This window comes from Dromiciops gliroides, chromosome 2 (assembly GCF_019393635.1).
Source record: "Dromiciops gliroides isolate mDroGli1 chromosome 2, mDroGli1.pri, whole genome shotgun sequence".
Classification (NCBI taxonomy): Eukaryota; Metazoa; Chordata; class Mammalia; order Microbiotheria; family Microbiotheriidae; genus Dromiciops; species Dromiciops gliroides.
In genome coordinates, this window is record NC_057862.1 from 176,846,750 (window position 1) to 176,866,369 (window position 19,620).

Sequence of the window (19,620 nt, forward strand, 5' to 3'; positions counted from 1 at the left end):
CAGGTCCAAGGGGAGACAGAGGAGCTCCATGTTGGAAGTGACACAGTTTTAGGTGTGTTTGATTTTCAAGGAGTGGAAGATACCAAAGGTAATTACAGATCCAAATGTCTACTCTTGTCTACTCTCTCATCTACATAAAAATTTCATGGGGACAATCTGCACATGCATCAGGGGCATCCTTAGTGAGCTATTAGATGGAAATAATCAGGCTTTCAGAAGTGACATTCCACGCAGTAGGTTATATCTTTACCAAGGAACAATTAATGAAAAGTTGTAGACAATACCTCATCCGCCCTGCTTTGTTGACTATTTAAAAAAGCATTTGGTAGGTGTGGAGAAGCTTCTGACTAGATTAACTCAGGGTACCTCAGCAAATATTGAAGACCAACCATTAAGTTGCAAAGGATGTGATCTTTATTATATTGAAATACAAGTACCCATCTGAAGAAGCTCAGGATCTGGAGCAGACAAGTATGGTAGAAAAGTGTTAAAGATCAACTAAGGCTGGAGGAGCAGAAGCAGGGGTTTGCTGGGACCATCTTGTACTGGCTTACAAGAGATAATGGTTAATTCATTATGAGCATTTGCACTTTGGAAATAGGCCAGTGCTATAAATCAGGGCTTGATTTATTGTCTTGTTGATTGTCTAGACTTTGGAAAGTGATGGAGAAAATTTTAATACTTCTGCTTTAACTTAGAAGTTTATCAGAAGTACATTTTTATTTTTTAGAGAGTTGATTGTTAAACATTTACCAGCAAAACAATGAGCAGAAGTATTATTATTATGCAAGTCTTTTTAAATGGATCACTTGGATAGAAGGAGGAAAAAAAGATGAAGAATAAAGGAAACACACAGTAATAAGAATGTAATCTGGGTCCACATATTGTCTTCTCATTGATTTGAATTACTATTATTTCTCTTAGGACCAGGGAAATGGTGGTGATTACAGAAAGAGACTGAAAGCATGAGTCTAATATTTGACCTTCCCACACTTAATGGGAAGCATTGGGAGTCATGAATTTGAAATGGGCTGGAAGCTTTATGATAAGATAGAATAAATAAACTAAACCCAGATTTGAATAGGAGGAGCAGGAGAGTGGGATATACTGATTTGGGGAAGTTGTGAATCAATATTTTTGTGGTGATGTTTTATGACAGGAGTTATTGAGTGTTCCCTCTGATTATTTCCTATTTATTCTATATATTGTTTGTTTATACTTAGTTGTTTGACTGTTATCCCCCTCCCCCTCCCTATTAGACTGCGAGTTCCTTGAGAGCAGGACTATCTTTTGCCATTTGGGGGGGGGGTGATATCCCCAGTGCTTAGCACTGACACATAGTAGGTGCTTAATAAGTGCTTATTGCCTGATTTACTGACTGGATGCTGGCATCTAATATAAGCTACCTGTCTCTTTCTTCTCTTACCCCTGAGATTTGAACTTTCTAATTGCCAAAGATCTTAGGAGGATGGAGGAGATCAGTGACTGCCCTTGGAGCTGTACTTTCCTGGTTTCCTTGGGTCTAAGTTGTGATCTGCAGTTGAGCTCCCAGATAAATACCTCTTCTTTATCCTTTTTCCATGATCTGAAAGGGTATGGTTTAGTAGTTCCACAGCCAAACCTGAAGAACTAAGTAAGCAAGAAGAGGCTTTGGAAGATGACTGAAAGTAGATGGCTCTGTGGAGAAGTGCTTAACGTTTCCCTCCAACTTCCCTATGTTGAATAAACCACATGGCCACAGTAAGTAAAATATCTAAGATCTATGAATGTGTGCAAACATGACACCAGAGACGAAAACACAGGGTGGGAATAGATGTGCTACAACTGCAAATTTTGTATTTTTTATATGATGAGTAGTATTCTATTTCATTCTTTGAGATGTGAGGGATGTGAAAGATTCTCAGCAGTATATTTGAGGAGAGAAGGAATTACTATATTTCAGGAATAAGGAGGTGGGATAGCTTGAGTGAATACAGACAGGCAAGAGTCAGAATCATTGGGAATTAGAACAGTTTGGGGATTCATTACTAATTGTGTTGATTTACACTGCTCTTAAAAAATCAAACCTCTCCATTGAGGATTTTCCTATCTGTAGCAGAGTATGATTCCAGTCTAACTATCCTTCTGCCCCATGAAATGTAGTTTCCCCTTGATCCTAATTTATGTGGATAAATTATTTAAATAGTGCATTTGTTCAATATTTGTTTATTTTGTCCATTTTGATCTTTGCATGTTAATCTATAACATTCTACATTTTAAATCATAAACTCACAGAAGACAAGAACTACTTGACTTACTTGAGATGAAGTTTTTAAAACAGATACAACAAAAGTGCTTTTGGTGAAAATATATGTTAGTTTCAAAAGGTTCAAATCCAGTTTTCCTGAATCACGAGGAAAAAACATACAATCGTGTTGCAGGCATGTATAGGAACTGGGCACCAGGAAGAACCAGACACCATAGCAGTGTTGACTTTGCCATGTTCTTCATCTCCTCATGTACATTAACCTAATAAACCACTAGGTTCCCAGAGGGTGAGTAGGCCAGGAGACCTTTGGGATTTGGTATCTATGAGAAAGGTTGGGGCATTACATTGAAAATAGCTGTCTGGCAGATGGTCCTGGTGAGGAGAACAAAGCAAAACTATCTGGGTGTATAGCCAAGATGACCTCAAGAATAGTCATTTCAGGGAACTGTAAGAGGTTTTGCCACCTGTGAGGAACTCTCCCTGCTCTATAGCTTCAGCTCAGGCCTGAGAGATCCACTTGCCCATTTTTTCCCTTATCACCAGTTTCACCTGTTTGTTCCTCAGGGTGTAGATGAAAGGGTTGAGCATTGGGGTCACCACAGTGTTGAGGAGGGCCACCACCTTGTTCAGGTCTTCCCCTTCACTGCCTTTACCTGCCCTAACATACATAAAGATGCAGCTGCCATAAAAAAGGGATACCACAATGATGTGGGAGGAACAAGTGGAGAAGGCTTTCTGTCTCTCCTTGGCTGAAGGGATGCGCAATATGGTGTAGAGGATGTGGCCATAACAGGAGGCAGTGACAGATAATGTGCCCAGCAGACTGACATTGGCCACGACAAAGCCTATCAGTTCCACCAGGCTTGTGTCTGCACATACTAGTTCTAGCAATGGGAAGTTGTCACAGAAAAAGTGATTGATGACATTGGGGCCACAGAAAGGCTGCTGAAATGTGATGCTACTAGGTACAATGATGAGAAGGAAACCTCCCACCCATGAGGACAGCACCAGCTGCACACAGACCCTTCTGTTCATGATGATGGCATAACGCAAGGGGTTACAGATGGCCACATACCTATCAAAGGACATCATAGCCAGGAGGAGGAATTCTGTAGTTCCCAAGAAGAAGTAGAAGAAGAACTGCAGGAAGCATCCCAATAAGGAGATGGTCTTATTCCCTGTTAGAATATTGTTCAGCATCTTGGGAAAGATGACAGATGTGAACCAGATCTCCAGAACAGCAAAGTTTCTAAGGAAGTAGTACATAGGGGTGTGAAGGCGATGATCCATCAGGGTGACGACAATGATGAGGAGGTTCCCTAGCAGTGTGATCAGGTAGGTCAGGAGGAGCACCATGAAGATTGGCATCTGGGATTCACAGGCATCTGTGAGTCCCAGAAGAATGATCTCGGTGACAGTGGTGCTATTGTTCCCCATGTTCCCTGCTGAGTCCAGAGAGACAGGGCATTAACAAGAGAGGCTATGAGGCTCTGCGGTCACATTTGGTCTAGAATTGAAGGGAACAAGAAATGAATGAAGCTTTTTAAGCTGAAGGATTCCATTCTTTTCATGTATTGAAATATTCTCCACTTCACCTTTCACCTCTAGCATATCCTAGACTTCTCAGAAGCAAGCTTGTGGCATGTATAGACGTTTCTCTAGATTGGGACTTCTGTGGACCTTGGTATGAGAATTGCAATGTTGGCTGGGGCTGTCAAGAGGACAATATCAAGATTCGTAATAACAGTTTGACTAATGAATGAAAATTTTATAGGTAAAACCCTGTCCTTACCAGTCCCCTTATTTATAAGACCCTAAATTTCTAAGCAAAATAGGTTCACTTTTTAAAGAATTCTTATAAAAAAGTATATTCTAAAAAAATTTTGTTCCTTTATTTTTCTCAAGATGCTGGATTATCTTTTTCTATGGTTTCTCTTGCTCCAGAAATCCTCTTTTGATTGCATGAATAGCATATCTTTTTTCCAAATCTTATGTTATAGGACATTTATGAAAGACGTGGGAAGGAATGCCCTCTCCACTTGTCTATTTGATAATTATTACTACTTGTGTCTCAAATATAATGATAATGATATAAAAATTTTAAATGTGAAAAATGCAATTCCATATAAATTATGTATAAAACTAAAGGAAGGGGGCAGCTAGGTGGTGCAGTGGATAGAGCACCAGCCCTGGATTCAGGAGGACCTGAGTTCAAATCCGGCCTCAGGCACTAATCACTTACTAGCTATGTGACTCTAGGCAAGTCACTTAACCCCAATTGCCTCACCAAAAAAACCAAAAAAAACCAAAAAAACCCAAAAACTAAAGGAAGAAAAAGTTTGGGCAAATGAGAATGTTATTTTCTTTTCATTGATGCATGTTGGAAGTGTGTGTTTGACATATTTGGTGATAATATAATATGTGTATTGTCTCTGATACCTAGAAATCTACAAGCATTACATAAAAAATTAATAGTAATTATACTAGGGGAAATAATAATAGTTATTGAAGTATTGAATAGTATCAGGAGGATAACAAAGTTTCCCCCCCCCAATGTCAGCTTCAGATGATATAAGTACTAATTATAAAGGATATATTAAAGGAATAATATTGGTTAATGACTTTATGAATGATCCAGATGGTAGAGCTTATGTCTAATCATTAAGTTAAGGTTGAGATCAATCTGCTCAATAGGATATTTTGGTTTTTTTTGATGAGTAAAATTTTGTCAGTAGACTAAACTAGAGAAGTGGTCAGATTAATTAATTAAGGTTACATACTTGTGGTAAAATAATGGAATTTGGCAGACTGATTGGGATGGGCCACACCTGTCCTGTCCTGAGTGACTTATGCTGCTGATGTCAGCAGGGGAAACCACTCTGATCGAATTTGAAGGACCTCCCCTTTTGGGAGAGGGAGAGTAAAAGCTCACTGAGGGGAGCACACTTTCTTCCCGGTCCTGTGAACTGCAGGAGCGGAAGGGAGAGAGATTTTTTCTTGGCAGTTTGTCCTGTGGGCCCTGGCTGTATAGCTGTTTCCCATTGAAGCTACGGACCCCAGGTGGTGAGTTAACAAACAAGCCTTGCTCATTTGAATTAGCTGAACTGAAAGCGAGTTTGGGGATTGTATAGAATTAAGTTAGATTTAGGGGGATCATCCATTTTTCTTTTTCCCTATTCCCTTGTCTTTGACTTTATTAATTTCACCTTTGCTGTATATTTTATCCTCATTACTAAAATCTGATTCATTTGTGGAATGTTAGTCTCCTTTCTTATTGGCCTGGGAGAAATATCTAAAAAGGCAGTTTGGAGGGAAGGGAGCTTTGGACCTAGAGATCCCTCAGTATTTTCGGGACCCCAATATTAACTCTCCCCATATTAAATTTGGCCCCTACATACTGAATGAGGCACTTCAGAAGAGACAAAAGTACACATTTAAGGTGGTGATAATCTAGGTTGGATTTCATTATGTCTCTAAACAGACCTTAGAGGTTCTGGGGAAAAAGCACTCAAGAGAGTGAGTGGCCTGATCCAAGAGGAGGACAGTAAATGTTCAATAGATGCTTTTTCATTCTTTCATTCACAATAACAATAATGATGACATCTCAGCACTTACATTAGTCCTAAGGTTGTTGTTGTTTGTCCTTCATTCTCAAAGAGGACCACCCTGATGTCATGACTTGCACTGAATTAGATTTAAGTGAGAGGGGGTTGTGTACGGTTACCAACCTCACTCTCTCCTCTAGAGTCATCTGAGTCCAGTAGCAAGATATAGGTCAGGATGACAGAAGATGGTCCCGCATGTTTTGAAGGGGTTAAGTGACTTGCCCAGGGTCACACAGCTATTAAGTGTCTGAGGTGAGATTTGAACTCAGGTCTTCTTGACTCCTGGCCCAGTGCTCTATCCACTTTGCCACCTAGCCACCTTGTCCAGCATACATGCTGAGTGATTTTTGATAATCAGTTTAGTTTCTTCCCATCTTACTCAGAAATGAAATGGATGAAACTAAAGTCTTGAAGAAACAGCTTGTGAGAGCTTACCTGACTGTGAAGGAGAGATTCAGGAATCCTTAGCATTCTTCCCTTTTCCCAGAAGGTCAGAATCTTTGAGTTATTCAATTGTGACTATAACATTGGTGTATACATGATGTTGAACAACCTTGACAGAACATTCCATACAGATTCACTTGATGATCAATAGATTTGCTAGTCTCCAGTGTAACAATAATAGCTAAATTTTATATAGCACTTTAAAGTTTACAAAGTACTTTAAAAATTCACAATTACCCTGGGAGGTAGGTGCTACAATTGTCCTCATTTTACAGATGAGGAAAATGAGGCAGACAGAGGTTCAGTGACAGATAGTAAGTGTCTAAGTGTCTAAGGCAGGATTTAAACTTAGGTCTTCTTGACTCCTGGGCCAGATTGTATGCCTTATTAGACTCCAATCTACAAGACAGATTTTCTAAGGTCACCAGGAAACCCCTTTGTTGCTCCCTACTCCCCTAAATATGCATAAAATTTAAGTTACCTGTCACTGGGCAAATGCTCAGGTCACTTTTGGGCTCCTTCTATTACCACTCCGTATTAAGCATCAGAGAGTTGAAGGAGACATCTGATTCTCACTGCCAGCTCCAGAAGCTATAAGCTTGTGTCTTTTTCTCATATCTACTTTTCATGCCTCTTAATTGGTTTGATTTCTAAAAAACCATCCTCAGCTTCCTGGATGGTCAGCTAACTATAATTACATGCCACAAATAACTTCATAGCAAAGGAAATACAGTGCCTGGATCCCTCCCATCAGCCAGGTCCATCATAACATCATCCCCTGATCCCTTCCTCTAAGTATCTTCTTGGGCTTCCAGGGAAGAAACTTTGTGTAGAAATGGACAGGAAGAGCAAGCATGTTCCTTATTGGGAACAAATCCTCCTTCCTTCCCTCCTGGGTCACAGGGTGACTTTGGCTGATGGAGGCTCATTTAGTTCATCCCGAGGTGGGCCCCCAGGGGCTTCTTGATAAATGGCTCTTGTACATGTAGGGGTGAGGTGTGCACAAAGGGCTTTGTGTATGAGATATTTGTGGAATAGGCAGTCTCTCTGTGGAGCAAGCACCAGTTCTGTAGTATTTGGGATGCTACTTTGTTTCCATGGAAACACTGAAGTATACAAGCCAAGAGTTGACCCTCCCAGGGTTCTTTTCCCCTTTCTTGGTTGATGGGGCTGGGCTCCCTAGAGATTCATTATAACCCAATCATAACAAGGCCACAGTCTCATCCCAAACCCCTTGGCTGTTACTTTTTCCAACATGGGGACTAAAAGTTTCCTCTCCTTGTTTTGGCCAAGACATACAATTAGTTTTGAGAAAGTTTAACTGTGCAGGTATTACATTTGGTAATGATTTGAGAGGTTTGGAGGAGGAAGATGGGCAAACAAGATTATGTCTAGGATCTGGCCAGTGTGGCCATGGAAGGGGAAGTGGTGGGGGCCAGAGGCTGGGAGCTCAGTGCATGAGGGAAGTCAGCTCTGTATTGTTTCTGAAGCCTATCAATATCAGGTATAGAAAGAAGGTGGGCAATTTCACCTTTTCCCTCTCTCCAAGCAAAGGAGAAAACTGGCAACACATATCTTATTCTATATAACTATTATAATGTACCTAGGATCCCCCTAATTTATTTTACAGTCCTTGTTAGCTAAATGACCTTGGGCAAGTCACTTCTAGCTTTGTAGGTCTTATTCTTTTTCATGTATAAAATTATGGACTCCATGATTTGTGATAATTGAGTTACAGAATTTTAAAGTGGGAAGTGACTTGTGGTCCCATTCCCCTTTCCCTCTTAATTTTCCCTCTTAATTCTTTGTACAATATTCTCAATATATGGCTAGACACATTCTGTTTGAAGACTTCCAAGGATGGGCAACTTCTTACCTTCCAGGCAGCCTGCTCAACTGTGGGATAGCTCTACTCTTTAGGAATTTGCTTTTGACATCAAGACTCAGTTTGCCTTTTTGACACTTCTCCCCTGGTTCTGCCACTCCTGATTCTACTTCCTGAGACCAAACAGAATGAATCTAATCCTTTTTCCTCACAGCAGTCCTTCTGAAACTTGAAAAGAGTCCTTTTTAGAACACTAATGCATTGTTGGTGGAGTTGTGAACTGATCCAACCATTCTGGAGAGCAATTTGAAACTATGCCCAAAGAGCTATGGAGCTGTACATACCCTATGACCCAGTAATAACACTAGTAGGTCTGCATCCCAAAGAGATCATAAAAAAGGGAAAAGGATACAAATGTACAAAAATATTTCTAACAGCTCGCTTTGTGGTGGCAAAGAATTGGAAATCAAGGGGATGGCCATCAATTGGGGAATGGTCAAACAGGTTGTAATATATGAATGTAATGGAATACTATTGTGCTATAAGAAATGATGAGCAGGCAGATTTTAGAAAAACCTGGAACGACTTAAGTGGACTGATGCTGAGTGAAGTGAACAGAACCAGGAGAACATTGTACACAGTAACAGTAATATTGTGTGGTAATCAACTGTGATAGACTTAGCTCTTCTCAGCAATACAGTGATCCAAGACAAGTCTAAAGGACTCATAATGGAAAATACTCTCCACATCCAGAAAAAAAGAACTGTGGAATTTGAATGCAGATTGAACCATACTGTTTTTACTTTTTATTTTATTTTATTTTTTAAGGTTTCTCCCCTTTTGTCCTGATTCTTCTTTCACAACATGACTAATGCAGAAATATGTTTAATGTAATTATACATATATAACCTATATCAGATTGCTTTCTGTCTTGGAGAGGGGGAAGAAAAGGGAGGGAGGGAGAAAAATTTGGAACTCAAAATCTTATAAAAACAAACGTTGAAAACTATCTTTACATGTAACTGGAAAATAATAAAATACTTTTAAGATTGGAAAAAAAGGAAAGAAAAGAACCCTTCTCCTTGAACCTTCTCTTCTCTGTGTTAATCAGTTTTTTTCAACTGGTTCTAATTTGGCTTAGACTAAAGACCTTTTATCATTCTGATTAACCTTTTTGGGATGCTATCTGACTTATCAGTAGCCTTCCTGAACCAGAATGCCCCAGACTGAACATAGCACTCCAGATGTAGTCTAACCAGGGTAGAGCACAGAGATTGTTTCACCTAATTCCTGGAAGCTGTGCCCCTTCCTCCCTGGCTTTCCTTCATGACTCAGCTGGAGTCTGACTTTCTTTCCCAATCATCTTTAATCTTAGTGCCTTCCCCAGGAGACACAGTAGTAAATGATGTTAGTAATGTGCTATTTGATAAACCCAAAGACTCCAGCTTCTGGGATAGGAATTCAGTATTTGATAAAAACTGCTGGGAAAACTGGAAGATAGTATGGCAGAAATTAGGCATAGACCAACATCTTACACCTTATACTAAAATAAGGTCAAAATGGGTACATGATTTAGACATAAGAGGTGATACCATAGGTAAATTAGGAGAGGATGGAATACTCTACCTTTCAGATCTTTGGAAAGGAGAACAGTTTATGACCAAACAGGAGATAGAGAATATTATGAAATGCAAAATGGATGATTTTGATTACATTAAATTAAAAATTTTTGTACAAACAGAAGCAATGCACCCAAAATTAGAAGGGATGCAGAAAGCTGGGGAACCATTTTTATGGCCAGTACTTCTGATAAAGGCCTCATTTCTAAAATATATCAGGAACTAAATCAAATTTATAAGAATCCAAGTCATTCCCCAACTGAGAAATGGTCAAAGGATATGAATAGGCAGTTTTCTGATGAAGAAATCAAAGCTATCTATTGTCATATAAAAAAGTGCTCTCAATCACTATTGATTAGAGAAATGCAAATTAAAACAACTCTGAGGTACCACCTGACACCTACCTATCAGATTGGCTAATATGACAAAAAAGGAAAATAATAAATGTTAGAGAAGCTGTGGAAAAATTGGAACACTAATGCGTTGTTGTTGGAGCTGTGAACTGATCTAACCATTCTGGAGAGCGATTTGGAATTATGCCCAAAGGGCTATAAAGCTGTGCATACCCTTTGACCCAGCAATACCACTCTTGGGTCTTTTTCCCAAAGAGATCATAATAAAGGGAAAAGGACCCACATGTACAAAAATATTTATAGCTGCTCTTTTTGTGGTGGCAAGGAATTGGAAATTGTGGGGATGCCCATCAATTGGGGCATCAAATGGCTGAACAAGTTATGGTATATGAATGTAATGGAATTCTATTGTGCTATAAGAAACGATGAGCAGGAGGAGTTCAGAGAAACCTAGAAGGACTTGCATGAACTGATAATGAGTGAGATGAGCAGAACCAGAAGAACATTATACACAGTATTATCAGCATTATGTGTTAATTAACTGTGATAAACTAGATTCTTCTCACCAATGTAATGGTACAAGAAAGTTCCAAAGCACTTATGATGGAAAAGGCTCTCCAAATCCAGAAAAAAAAGGAACTGTGGAATATGGATGCTGAGTGAACCATACTATTTCTTTTGTTTTTAGTGCTGTTGTTTTTCTTTTTTAAGGTTTTTCCTTTTTACTCTGATTCTTCTCTTATAACATGGCTAATGCAGAAATATGTTTAATGTTATTTTATATATATATAAAACCTATACCAGATTATCTGCTGTCTAGGGGAGAAGGGAGGGAGAGGAGGGAGGGATAAAAATTTGAAATTGGAAATCTTATCTAAACAAATGTTGAAAACTAAAATTAATTAATTAATTAAAAAAAATCTTAGTGCCTTCCCTATAAGACTCTTCCCAATTTATGTTGCCTTTATCTTGTTTGTACATAGATGTTTGCATGTTGTCTCTCCAATTAGTAGGAGCTTTTTGAGAGTAGTGCTTAGCACAGTGCCAGGCACAGAGTAGACACTTAATAAACATTGTTGATTAAGTAAGGATTGTTTGCTTTTTTTTGCCTTTATATTCCAATTGTTTTCTTTTACATTATTATGGTCATTGTGTAAATAGCTCTCCTGTGACTACTGGTTACTTTAAGTGGGGTGCTATATCCATTATGCCACATCTCCTCCCAATATTGAGCATTCTTAGACCTAGACTTCTAGGAAAGGAGTTCTTGAATCTAGCCTCTTGAGAGAGAGAGAGGAAGCAGAATTCCTGTCAAAAGAAGTATCATCAATTTGTAGATGACATAAAGCTGGAAGAGATAAGTAATATACACTATGATTGGGTCAAGATACATTGGGTCAAATCTAAGTAGATGAAATTTAATAGAACGCTCAAATCTTAGATTTGAGTTTAAAATATCAACTTCAAGTGTTGAACAAGGGGGTAGGAATAGTTAGTAATTTCTCCAAAAAAAGATCTGAGGACGTGAATAGACTTTGATGTGGTCTTAATTATTAATTATTAATCAGTGATTAACATTAATCAGTCAGTTAACTAGTATTTAACTAGTGGTATATATTTGCCAGGCACACTGTGGTAAGCAATGGTGATATGGAACTTTATGTAAAACTCTCTCTGTCTTTCCATATCATCATCATCATATACACACATATATACATATAGTATGTATATATCTATGTGGCATATATACATAAATGTAAAATTCATTTGTATAGACATGTGTGTGTTTTTCTCTTTGTGTGTGTGTAGGTGGGGGGCTAGGTGGCAAAGTAGAGAGAGTGTTGGCCCAGGAATCAAGAGGGCCTGAGTTCAAATATCACCTCAGATAGTTATTAGCTGTGGGACCCTAGGAAAATCACTTAGCCCCAGTTGCCTTAAACATCTAGGGCCATCTCCAGTCATCCAGATGTATATCTTGCCACTGGATTCAGATGGCTCTGGAGGAGAGAGTGAGGTTAGTAACTGGTAAAAAAAAATGAAAGGGTTTTAACAGTCGGTTAGGATAACTGAAAGACGCCAGTTTTTTTTTTTTTAGGACCCCCCTTTTGGGGAGGAGACCAACGGCATGAGCTATGCACACCTGACGCACGCCAGATTGCCTGCTGAGCACTCGACTTCCGGGGTGCGAGCTTAAAAGGCAAGGTGAGAATGGAAGTGGGTGCTTTTTCCTGCTCCGCTGGTCTCCTGGCTGCGCTGCACAGACAGACACTGACTGGAGTGCGACTTGGCCCGGCTTTTGGTTAGCAGCAGCACGCGCTTGACTCGGTCTCTCTCTCTCTCCCCAAAGGTGGCCTTGGGTTTTTGGTGAATTTTATATGGAATATAGACCAAGCTTAGACTTAAGATGATTTGCTTTGTATTTCTACTTTCCTATCCCTCTAATCAGCATCACCTTGTAATTACCATACAATAAAAGCTCTAACTAGAAAACCAGAAGTGAAAGTCAAAGGGTTGGGGCAATGCAAGGAGTCAAAGCAGTGCAAAGAACAAAATAACTGATTCAATGTCAATCAGAAACTACATTACAGAGATTAAGAAGACAAAAAAAGAAGAAGAGAGATATATGCCTGAAAGAAAGAGAATATAAAAAATTTCTGCCTATTTATATGATCACAGTGAAGGGCCAATACAATGAAAGTGCAAGTTGGATCAAACTTGAAACAGAAAATTTTCATGCTGATTAATATAAAGGATGGTTACAGAAAGAGGTGATTGAAACCCTACCTTTTCTGCAAAACTGGAAAGTTGTAATGGGTGGAAGGATGAGATCCATGATTACTTTTTTTTTTTGGTGGGCAATGAAGGTTAAGTGACTTGCCCAGGGTCATACAGCTAATAAGTGTGCCCCGCCCCCAATCCTATCTTTCTTAACAGAAAACATAACCAACTTATTACCAAAATATGAGAGTACCAAAAACCCTTCAAATATAGGCCAATTACATATTTGTGTACTTTATGCAAACATTCATGACTTATGTTACTCAAAAAAAATCTAGAAACATAAAAAACACAACATGTTGACTAAGGAGTAAAAAGGATGTGTCAAAAAGTCCTAGGTATATAAAGATGAAAATACCAGTGATACCTCAAATATAGGCCAATTACTTGCTTACATACTTTTATATAAGCATTAGTGGTTTGTATTATTTTTAAAAATCTCCAGGGGGCAGCTAGGTGGCACAGTGGATAAAGCACCAGCCCTGGATTCAGGAGGACCTGAGTTCAAATTCAGCATCATACACTTGATACTTACTAGCTGTGTGACCCTGGGCAAGTCACTTAACCCTCATTGCCCCACCAAAAATAAAAATCTCCAAACACTTACAATTAAACAATATATTGACTTAGCAACAAGAAGGGTGGTCCAAAAGTCCCAGGTATATAAAGAACAACTTATGATCAGTTTTGTTGGTTTTCAAACAAGGTACATGAAAGCACTGAAACACCTTAATATTTTGTCTTAAAATACAGGCTCTTTGAAATTAGGGAACATCTTGTTTGCTTGTGTTTGTATATCCAGCACTTAGCACAATGCCTTGTATATGAGTGTTTAATAATAAATGTGCTCTCTCTCTCTCTCTCTCTCTCTCTCTCTCTCTCTCTCTCTCTCTCTCTCTCTCTCTCTCTCCTCTCTCTTCATTCACCCATCATCTCTCATTCCTCCCTTCATTCATCATACATCTGTCTTTATCCATCCATCTATCCTTTCTTCATTCATCTATCATCTATCCTCTCCATTCATTTATCATCTATCTCTCTTTAACATCCATCTATCCATGCATCCATCTGCCCACCCACCCATGCATCCATGTATCATCTAGGCATCCATGTATCATCTAGGCATCCATGCATCTGTGCATCCAAACATCCACCCACACACCCATCCATTCATCTGTCTATCTAATCTACCCTTCTCTAGAAGTCCCATATCTCCTCTTTGGAAGCCTCTCTTGCTTTATTTGTACATACTTCATAGATCCACATCATTCTATAACAGGGCTAATAGCTTCTTTTGTACTAGCTCAAATATTCTCTGCCTTCTTCTAGAAGGCAGACCTTCTAGAAGGTCTGTCCCAGTTCCTCTGTTTGAGGAGAGATCTTTAGTCATTATATTTTCATACACACAGGCAAATACTAACACATTCATACATACTCACCCAGTATAGATACATAGACAAGAGTATATGGTATCATAGTACAGTATATGGGAAGCTGATCTCAAAGTCTGGATGCTCCTGGTTCAAGCTCCCTTTCTGACACATACTAATCATGTGATCCTGGATGACTTACCTGACCTCTTAGTGTCCCCAACAATAAAGTTTGATTTTATCCTAGAGGCAAAGAGGAGCCGCTGGTGCTTCTTGGGTAGTGATGAAAAACATGGTGGCAGTGAAAGGTAGGGTAGAGGATGAACCTGAGTGCCATTGTGCAGGAAGGCTTTGACAGGAGTCAGTGAAAAGGTGAGGTATGAGAGAGAGGGAGGAGTTGGGAGATAGCTTTCAAGTTTGAGTCTGTGTGGTTGGAGAATAGTGGTACCATTAAAAACAGTGAAGAAAGTTTGGAAGGAAGTTAGTTTTGGGTGGGAAGATGTTTAATTCCGTTCTGACAGTGCTGAAAACAGGGTGATAATGTAATATCTATGTAGAATTGATCATTCCTCTACACATCCATTATGGAACGAAATCCTACCCTTGTCCCATCTAGAGCATCTTCTGAATTTGTTCCTTCCTCTGCATTCTAGAGGGTGTGTTCTCAGTAATTCCTTGGTCATTTTCTGCCTAGACATTGAAAGCTTCATCTCTCTGGTGAACTACAATCTGCTCCTAAAATAGCCAAAATTGTTTTCTCCAACTACTCTGTGATCGCATATGCCATGCCCTTGTTTAGAATTCTACAGCATCTTCCTGCTAGCACTCAGCAGTATAGTGCAGTGGAAAAAATGTTCAGTCTGAAGTCAGAGAACCTGAATTTGAATCCAGTGGTTTCTGGAACAACCTGTGTGATCTTGGGCAAATCACTCAACCTTTTTGCATCTCAAATTCTTAATCTATAAAAGGGAACTGGATTTAATCTATAAAAGGGATGACCTCAGAAGTCCCTTTCAGCCCTGAATGTATGATTTCCTGATCCTTTGGGATCTTATATTATAAAAGAACATCAGAATCTGGTGAATAAAAAAAGACCTCATTCCCTAATAGAAAAAGTTTAAAATAGTGAGACAGCTTCAAAAGCCTTGATTAAACATTATCTGATGATTTCATTCCCTCATTTTGGCTTATTTCCCAGTTCATCATCTCCACTACATGGCAAATATTCTCAAGGACACACTATCTTGATCCTGTGTTTAAGTCATGTCCTATAGGAAAGAAACTAGTAATCATATCCTTTAATTCAACAAACACAAAGGGTACAAAGCTAAAAAAGAAAAAAAACCCGTCTTCAAGAAGCTTACATTATGCTGGGAATGATGCCACATTTTCACTGATAAATAGATACAAGATAATCTGAGGAGGGAAAGAGAAATAATACTTGGAAGAGGGGATAGGGTTGTGTGATCCAGGAAGGTTTCACAAAGCAGGTGATGCCTGAGCTGAGATCTGAGGTATATTACAGATTCTAAACAGTGGATTTGAGGAGAGAAGGAATTACTATGTTCCAGATATGGGGGGTGGGGATGGATAACTTGGGTGAATTCAGGCAGGCAAGAGATGGAATCATTGGGAATTAATACAATTTGGGGAATCATTGCTAATTGCATTTACTTATACCACTCTTAAAAATCAATGAACCCCTCTGCTGAGATTGTTTTCTAACTGTAACTGAGAGTATGATTCCAATCTAACTAGCCTTCTACCCCATGAAATGTAGTTCCCTCTTGAGTCTGATTTATGTAGATAAGTTATCTGAATAGAGTATTTATTCAATATTTGTTTATCATGTCCATTTGACCTTTGCATATTAATCTCTATCAATTTTGTACATTTTACATCATAAACTCACAGAGGGCAAGAACTATTTGACTTACTTAGCTGAGGTTTTTAAGGAAGATACAACAGAAGTGTTTTTGGTGATGATGTATGTCAATTTCAAAAGTTTCAAATCCAACAGCAATAGCTGGATTTGTTTTAAAGAATTATAAGGAAGAAATCCACACTTAGGATACAAGCATGAGTAGGAACTGGGCAACAGAAAGAAGCAGACACAATAGTGGTGTTGACTTTGCTGTGCTTTCTGCCACCTGACCTACACTGATCTCACAAATCACCAGGTTCCCAGAGGGTGAGGAGGGCAGGGGACCTCTGGGGTTTTGTATCTATGAGAAGGTTTGGGAGCATTGCATTGAGAATAGCTCTGTCTGGCAGATGGTCCTGGTGAAGAGAACAAAGCAAAACTATCTGGGTCAGTAGAGAGGGAGACACTGAGAACAGTGTTTTTAGGGAACAAGAAGAGGCTATGCCTCCTTTGGTGAATTTTCCCTGCTCTACAGATCCAGCTCAGGCCTGAGAGATCCACTTGCCCACCTTTTCTCTAATCACCAGTTTCACCTGTTTATTTCTCAGGGTATAAATGAAAGGGTTGAGCATTGGGGTCACCACAGTGATGAGGAGGGCCACCACCTTGTTCAGGTCCTCCCCTTCACTGCCTTTACCTGCCCTGACATACATAAAGATGCAGCTGCCATAAAAAAGGGATACCACAATGATGTGGGAGGAACAAGTGGAGAAGGCTTTCTGTCTCTCCTTGGCTGAAGGGATGCGCAATATGGTATAGAGGATGTGGCCATAACAGGGAGCAGTGACAGATAAGGTGCCCAGCAGACTGATATTGGCCACGACAAAGCCTATCAGTTCCACCAGGCTTGTGTCTGCACATACTAGTTCTAGCAATGGGAAGTTGTCACAGAAAAAGTGATCGATGACATTGGGGCCACAGAAAGGCTGCTGAAATGTGATGCTACTAGGTACAATGATGAGAAGGAAACCTCCCACCCATGAGGACAGCACCAGCTGCACACAGACCCCTCTGTTCATGATGGTGGCATAACGCAAGGGGTTACAGATGGCCACATACCTATCAAAGGACATCACAGCCAGGAGGAGGAATTCTGTAGTTCCCAGGAAGAAGTAGAGGAAACCCTGCAGGAAGCATCCCAATAAGGAGATGGTCTTACTCCCTGTTAAAATATTGTTCAGCATCTTGGGAAAGATGACAGAAGTGAACCAGATCTCCAGAACAGCAAAGTTTCTAAGGAAGTAGTACATGGGGGTGTGAAGGCGATGATCCATCAGGGTGACGACAATGATGAGGAGGTTCCCTAGCAGTGTGATCAGGTAGGTCAGGAGGAGCACCATGAAGATTGGCATCTGGGATTCACAGGCATCTGTGAGTCCCAGAAGAATGATCTCGGTGACAGTAGTGCTATTGTTCCCCATGTTCCCTGCTGAGTCCAGAGAGACAGGGCATTAACAAGAGAGGCTATGAGGCTCTGCGGTCACATTTGGTCTAGAATTGAAGGGAACAAGAAATGAATGAAGCTTTTTAAGCTGAAGGATTCCATTATTTTTATGTGTAGAAATAGTCTCCACTTCACCTTTCTCCTCTCTCATCTTCTAGGCCAGGGTTTCTTAAAACTTTTTCCACTCATGACCCCTTTTCACCCAAAAAATTTTTACATGGCCCCAGGTATATAGGTATGTAAAATAGGAATACATAACTTTTTCCTGTTGCCAAATTTTGTGACTCCCCCCCCCCATTCACTTAATGCAAGAAGCTTTGTTCTAGATCTCATTCAAGTTTGTGGCATGTATAGGCATTTTCCTGGATTGGGACCCCCATGAACCTTAGGGTCAGAATATCAGTGTTGACTTAGATACTCAAATGGACTAATATTAAGCTTAGTAATGATAGTTTGACTGATGAGTGAAATTTTTTTAGGCAAAACTCTTACTAGTCCCCTTAGGTATAAGACCCTAACTTCCTAACCAAAACAAATTCTCTGTTTGGTCATTTTGTTGTTCTTGTTGTTGTTCCTTATGAGAAAATGTATTATCAACAACTTTTTTTTTAAAAAAAACCTTTCTTTTATCTCAACCCTATGAATAATTTTTTCCCTTGTTCCTTCATGCTTCAGGAATGTTTTCTTAGTTCCAAGAAACTATTTCTCTTTCTAATCTGATACATCATAGTTGAAGTAGTACCTCTAACTTTTCTATATATTCATTATTTATACCTGCTACCTTTATCAATAATTAATAATAATAATGAAATTTAAAAACTTAAATGTGAAAAACACAATTCTATAAAAGTTATAAATTAAACCAAAGGGAAAAAAATTGGGGCAAAAGTACTTTGGGCAATAATTATTTATTTAGTACCTGCAATGTGCCAGGAACTGTGCTAAGCATTGGGGTTCCAAATAAAGGTAAAATATAGTCACTGTGGCTAGGTGGTGCAGTGGATAAAGCACCAGCCCTGAATTCAGGAGTACCTGAGTTCAAATCCAGCTTCAGACACTTGACACTTACTAGCTGTGTGACCCTGGGCAAGTCACTTAACCCCCATTGCCCCGCAAAAACAAATTTTTATATATATATATATATATATATATACATATATATATATATATGTATAGTCACTGCTCTTAAGGAGATTACAATCTAATGGGGAAGAAACATGTAAACAACTACATACTAACAAGCTACACACAGGATAAATTTGTAATAATCAATAGAGGAAAGGCAGAATTAAGGTGGATAGGGAAAAGCTTCCCATAGATGACTGGATTTTTGCTGACTTGAAGGAAGCCAGACAAGCCAGGAGGCAGAGATGAGGAGGGAGGACATCCCAAACATGGTTGACATGAAAATGCCCATTGTCAGGAGATAGAGCGTCTTGTTTGAGGAAGAGTAAAGAGGCCAGTGACAGTGGATTGTAGTGTGTGAGGTGGTAGTATTGTAAGGCATAAGAAATCTGGGAAGGTGGAGCAGGAAGGTTAGGTTATGAAGGGTTTTGAATGCCAAACAGAGGATTTTATTCTTGATACTGGAGGGAGCTACTGGAATATATTGAGAAGGAGGGAGATGTAGTCAGATGGGCTCTTTTTGAATATCTCTTTGACAAATGGAATAGTAGTTGGACTGGGTGGGAAGAGATGTGATAGGCAGACCAACTAGCAGGCTAATGGGGAAAATATTTTGTTTGGTGTGTGTGTTTGTATATGTTGTGTGTAAGTAATGGTAGATCAGATGGTAGATTTATTAAATTTGATGTTGAGGCCAACCTACTCAGAAGAGTATCTAGATTTTTAACAGGAGCGAAATCTAGTGTCACTAGAATCAACTAGAGAAGTGGTCAGATTAATTAAAATAGATTATAATATTGTATAAGATTCTTCAGAAGAGACAAAAGTACACATTTAAGATGGTGAGAATCTAGAGTGGATTTGATTATGGCTGGAAACTCGGGG

At 39.3% G+C, this 19,620-nt stretch overlaps 2 protein-coding genes across 2 annotated transcripts; both read right to left on the minus strand.

Moving 5' to 3' along the window:
- Positions 1 to 2,746: 2,746 nt before the first annotated feature.
- LOC122738825 (olfactory receptor 49-like) lies at positions 2,747 to 3,685 on the minus strand. The gene has a single exon (XM_043980734.1). It carries the CDS (start codon positions 3,683 to 3,685, stop codon positions 2,747 to 2,749), a length of 939 nt encoding a protein of 312 aa, XP_043836669.1.
- Positions 3,686 to 16,648: 12,963 nt separating this feature from the next.
- LOC122739268 (olfactory receptor 49-like) lies at positions 16,649 to 17,587 on the minus strand. The gene has a single exon (XM_043981072.1). The coding sequence runs from the start codon at positions 17,585 to 17,587 to the stop codon at positions 16,649 to 16,651; it is 939 nt and encodes a 312-aa protein (XP_043837007.1).
- Between the last annotated feature and the right edge of the window lie 2,033 nt (positions 17,588 to 19,620).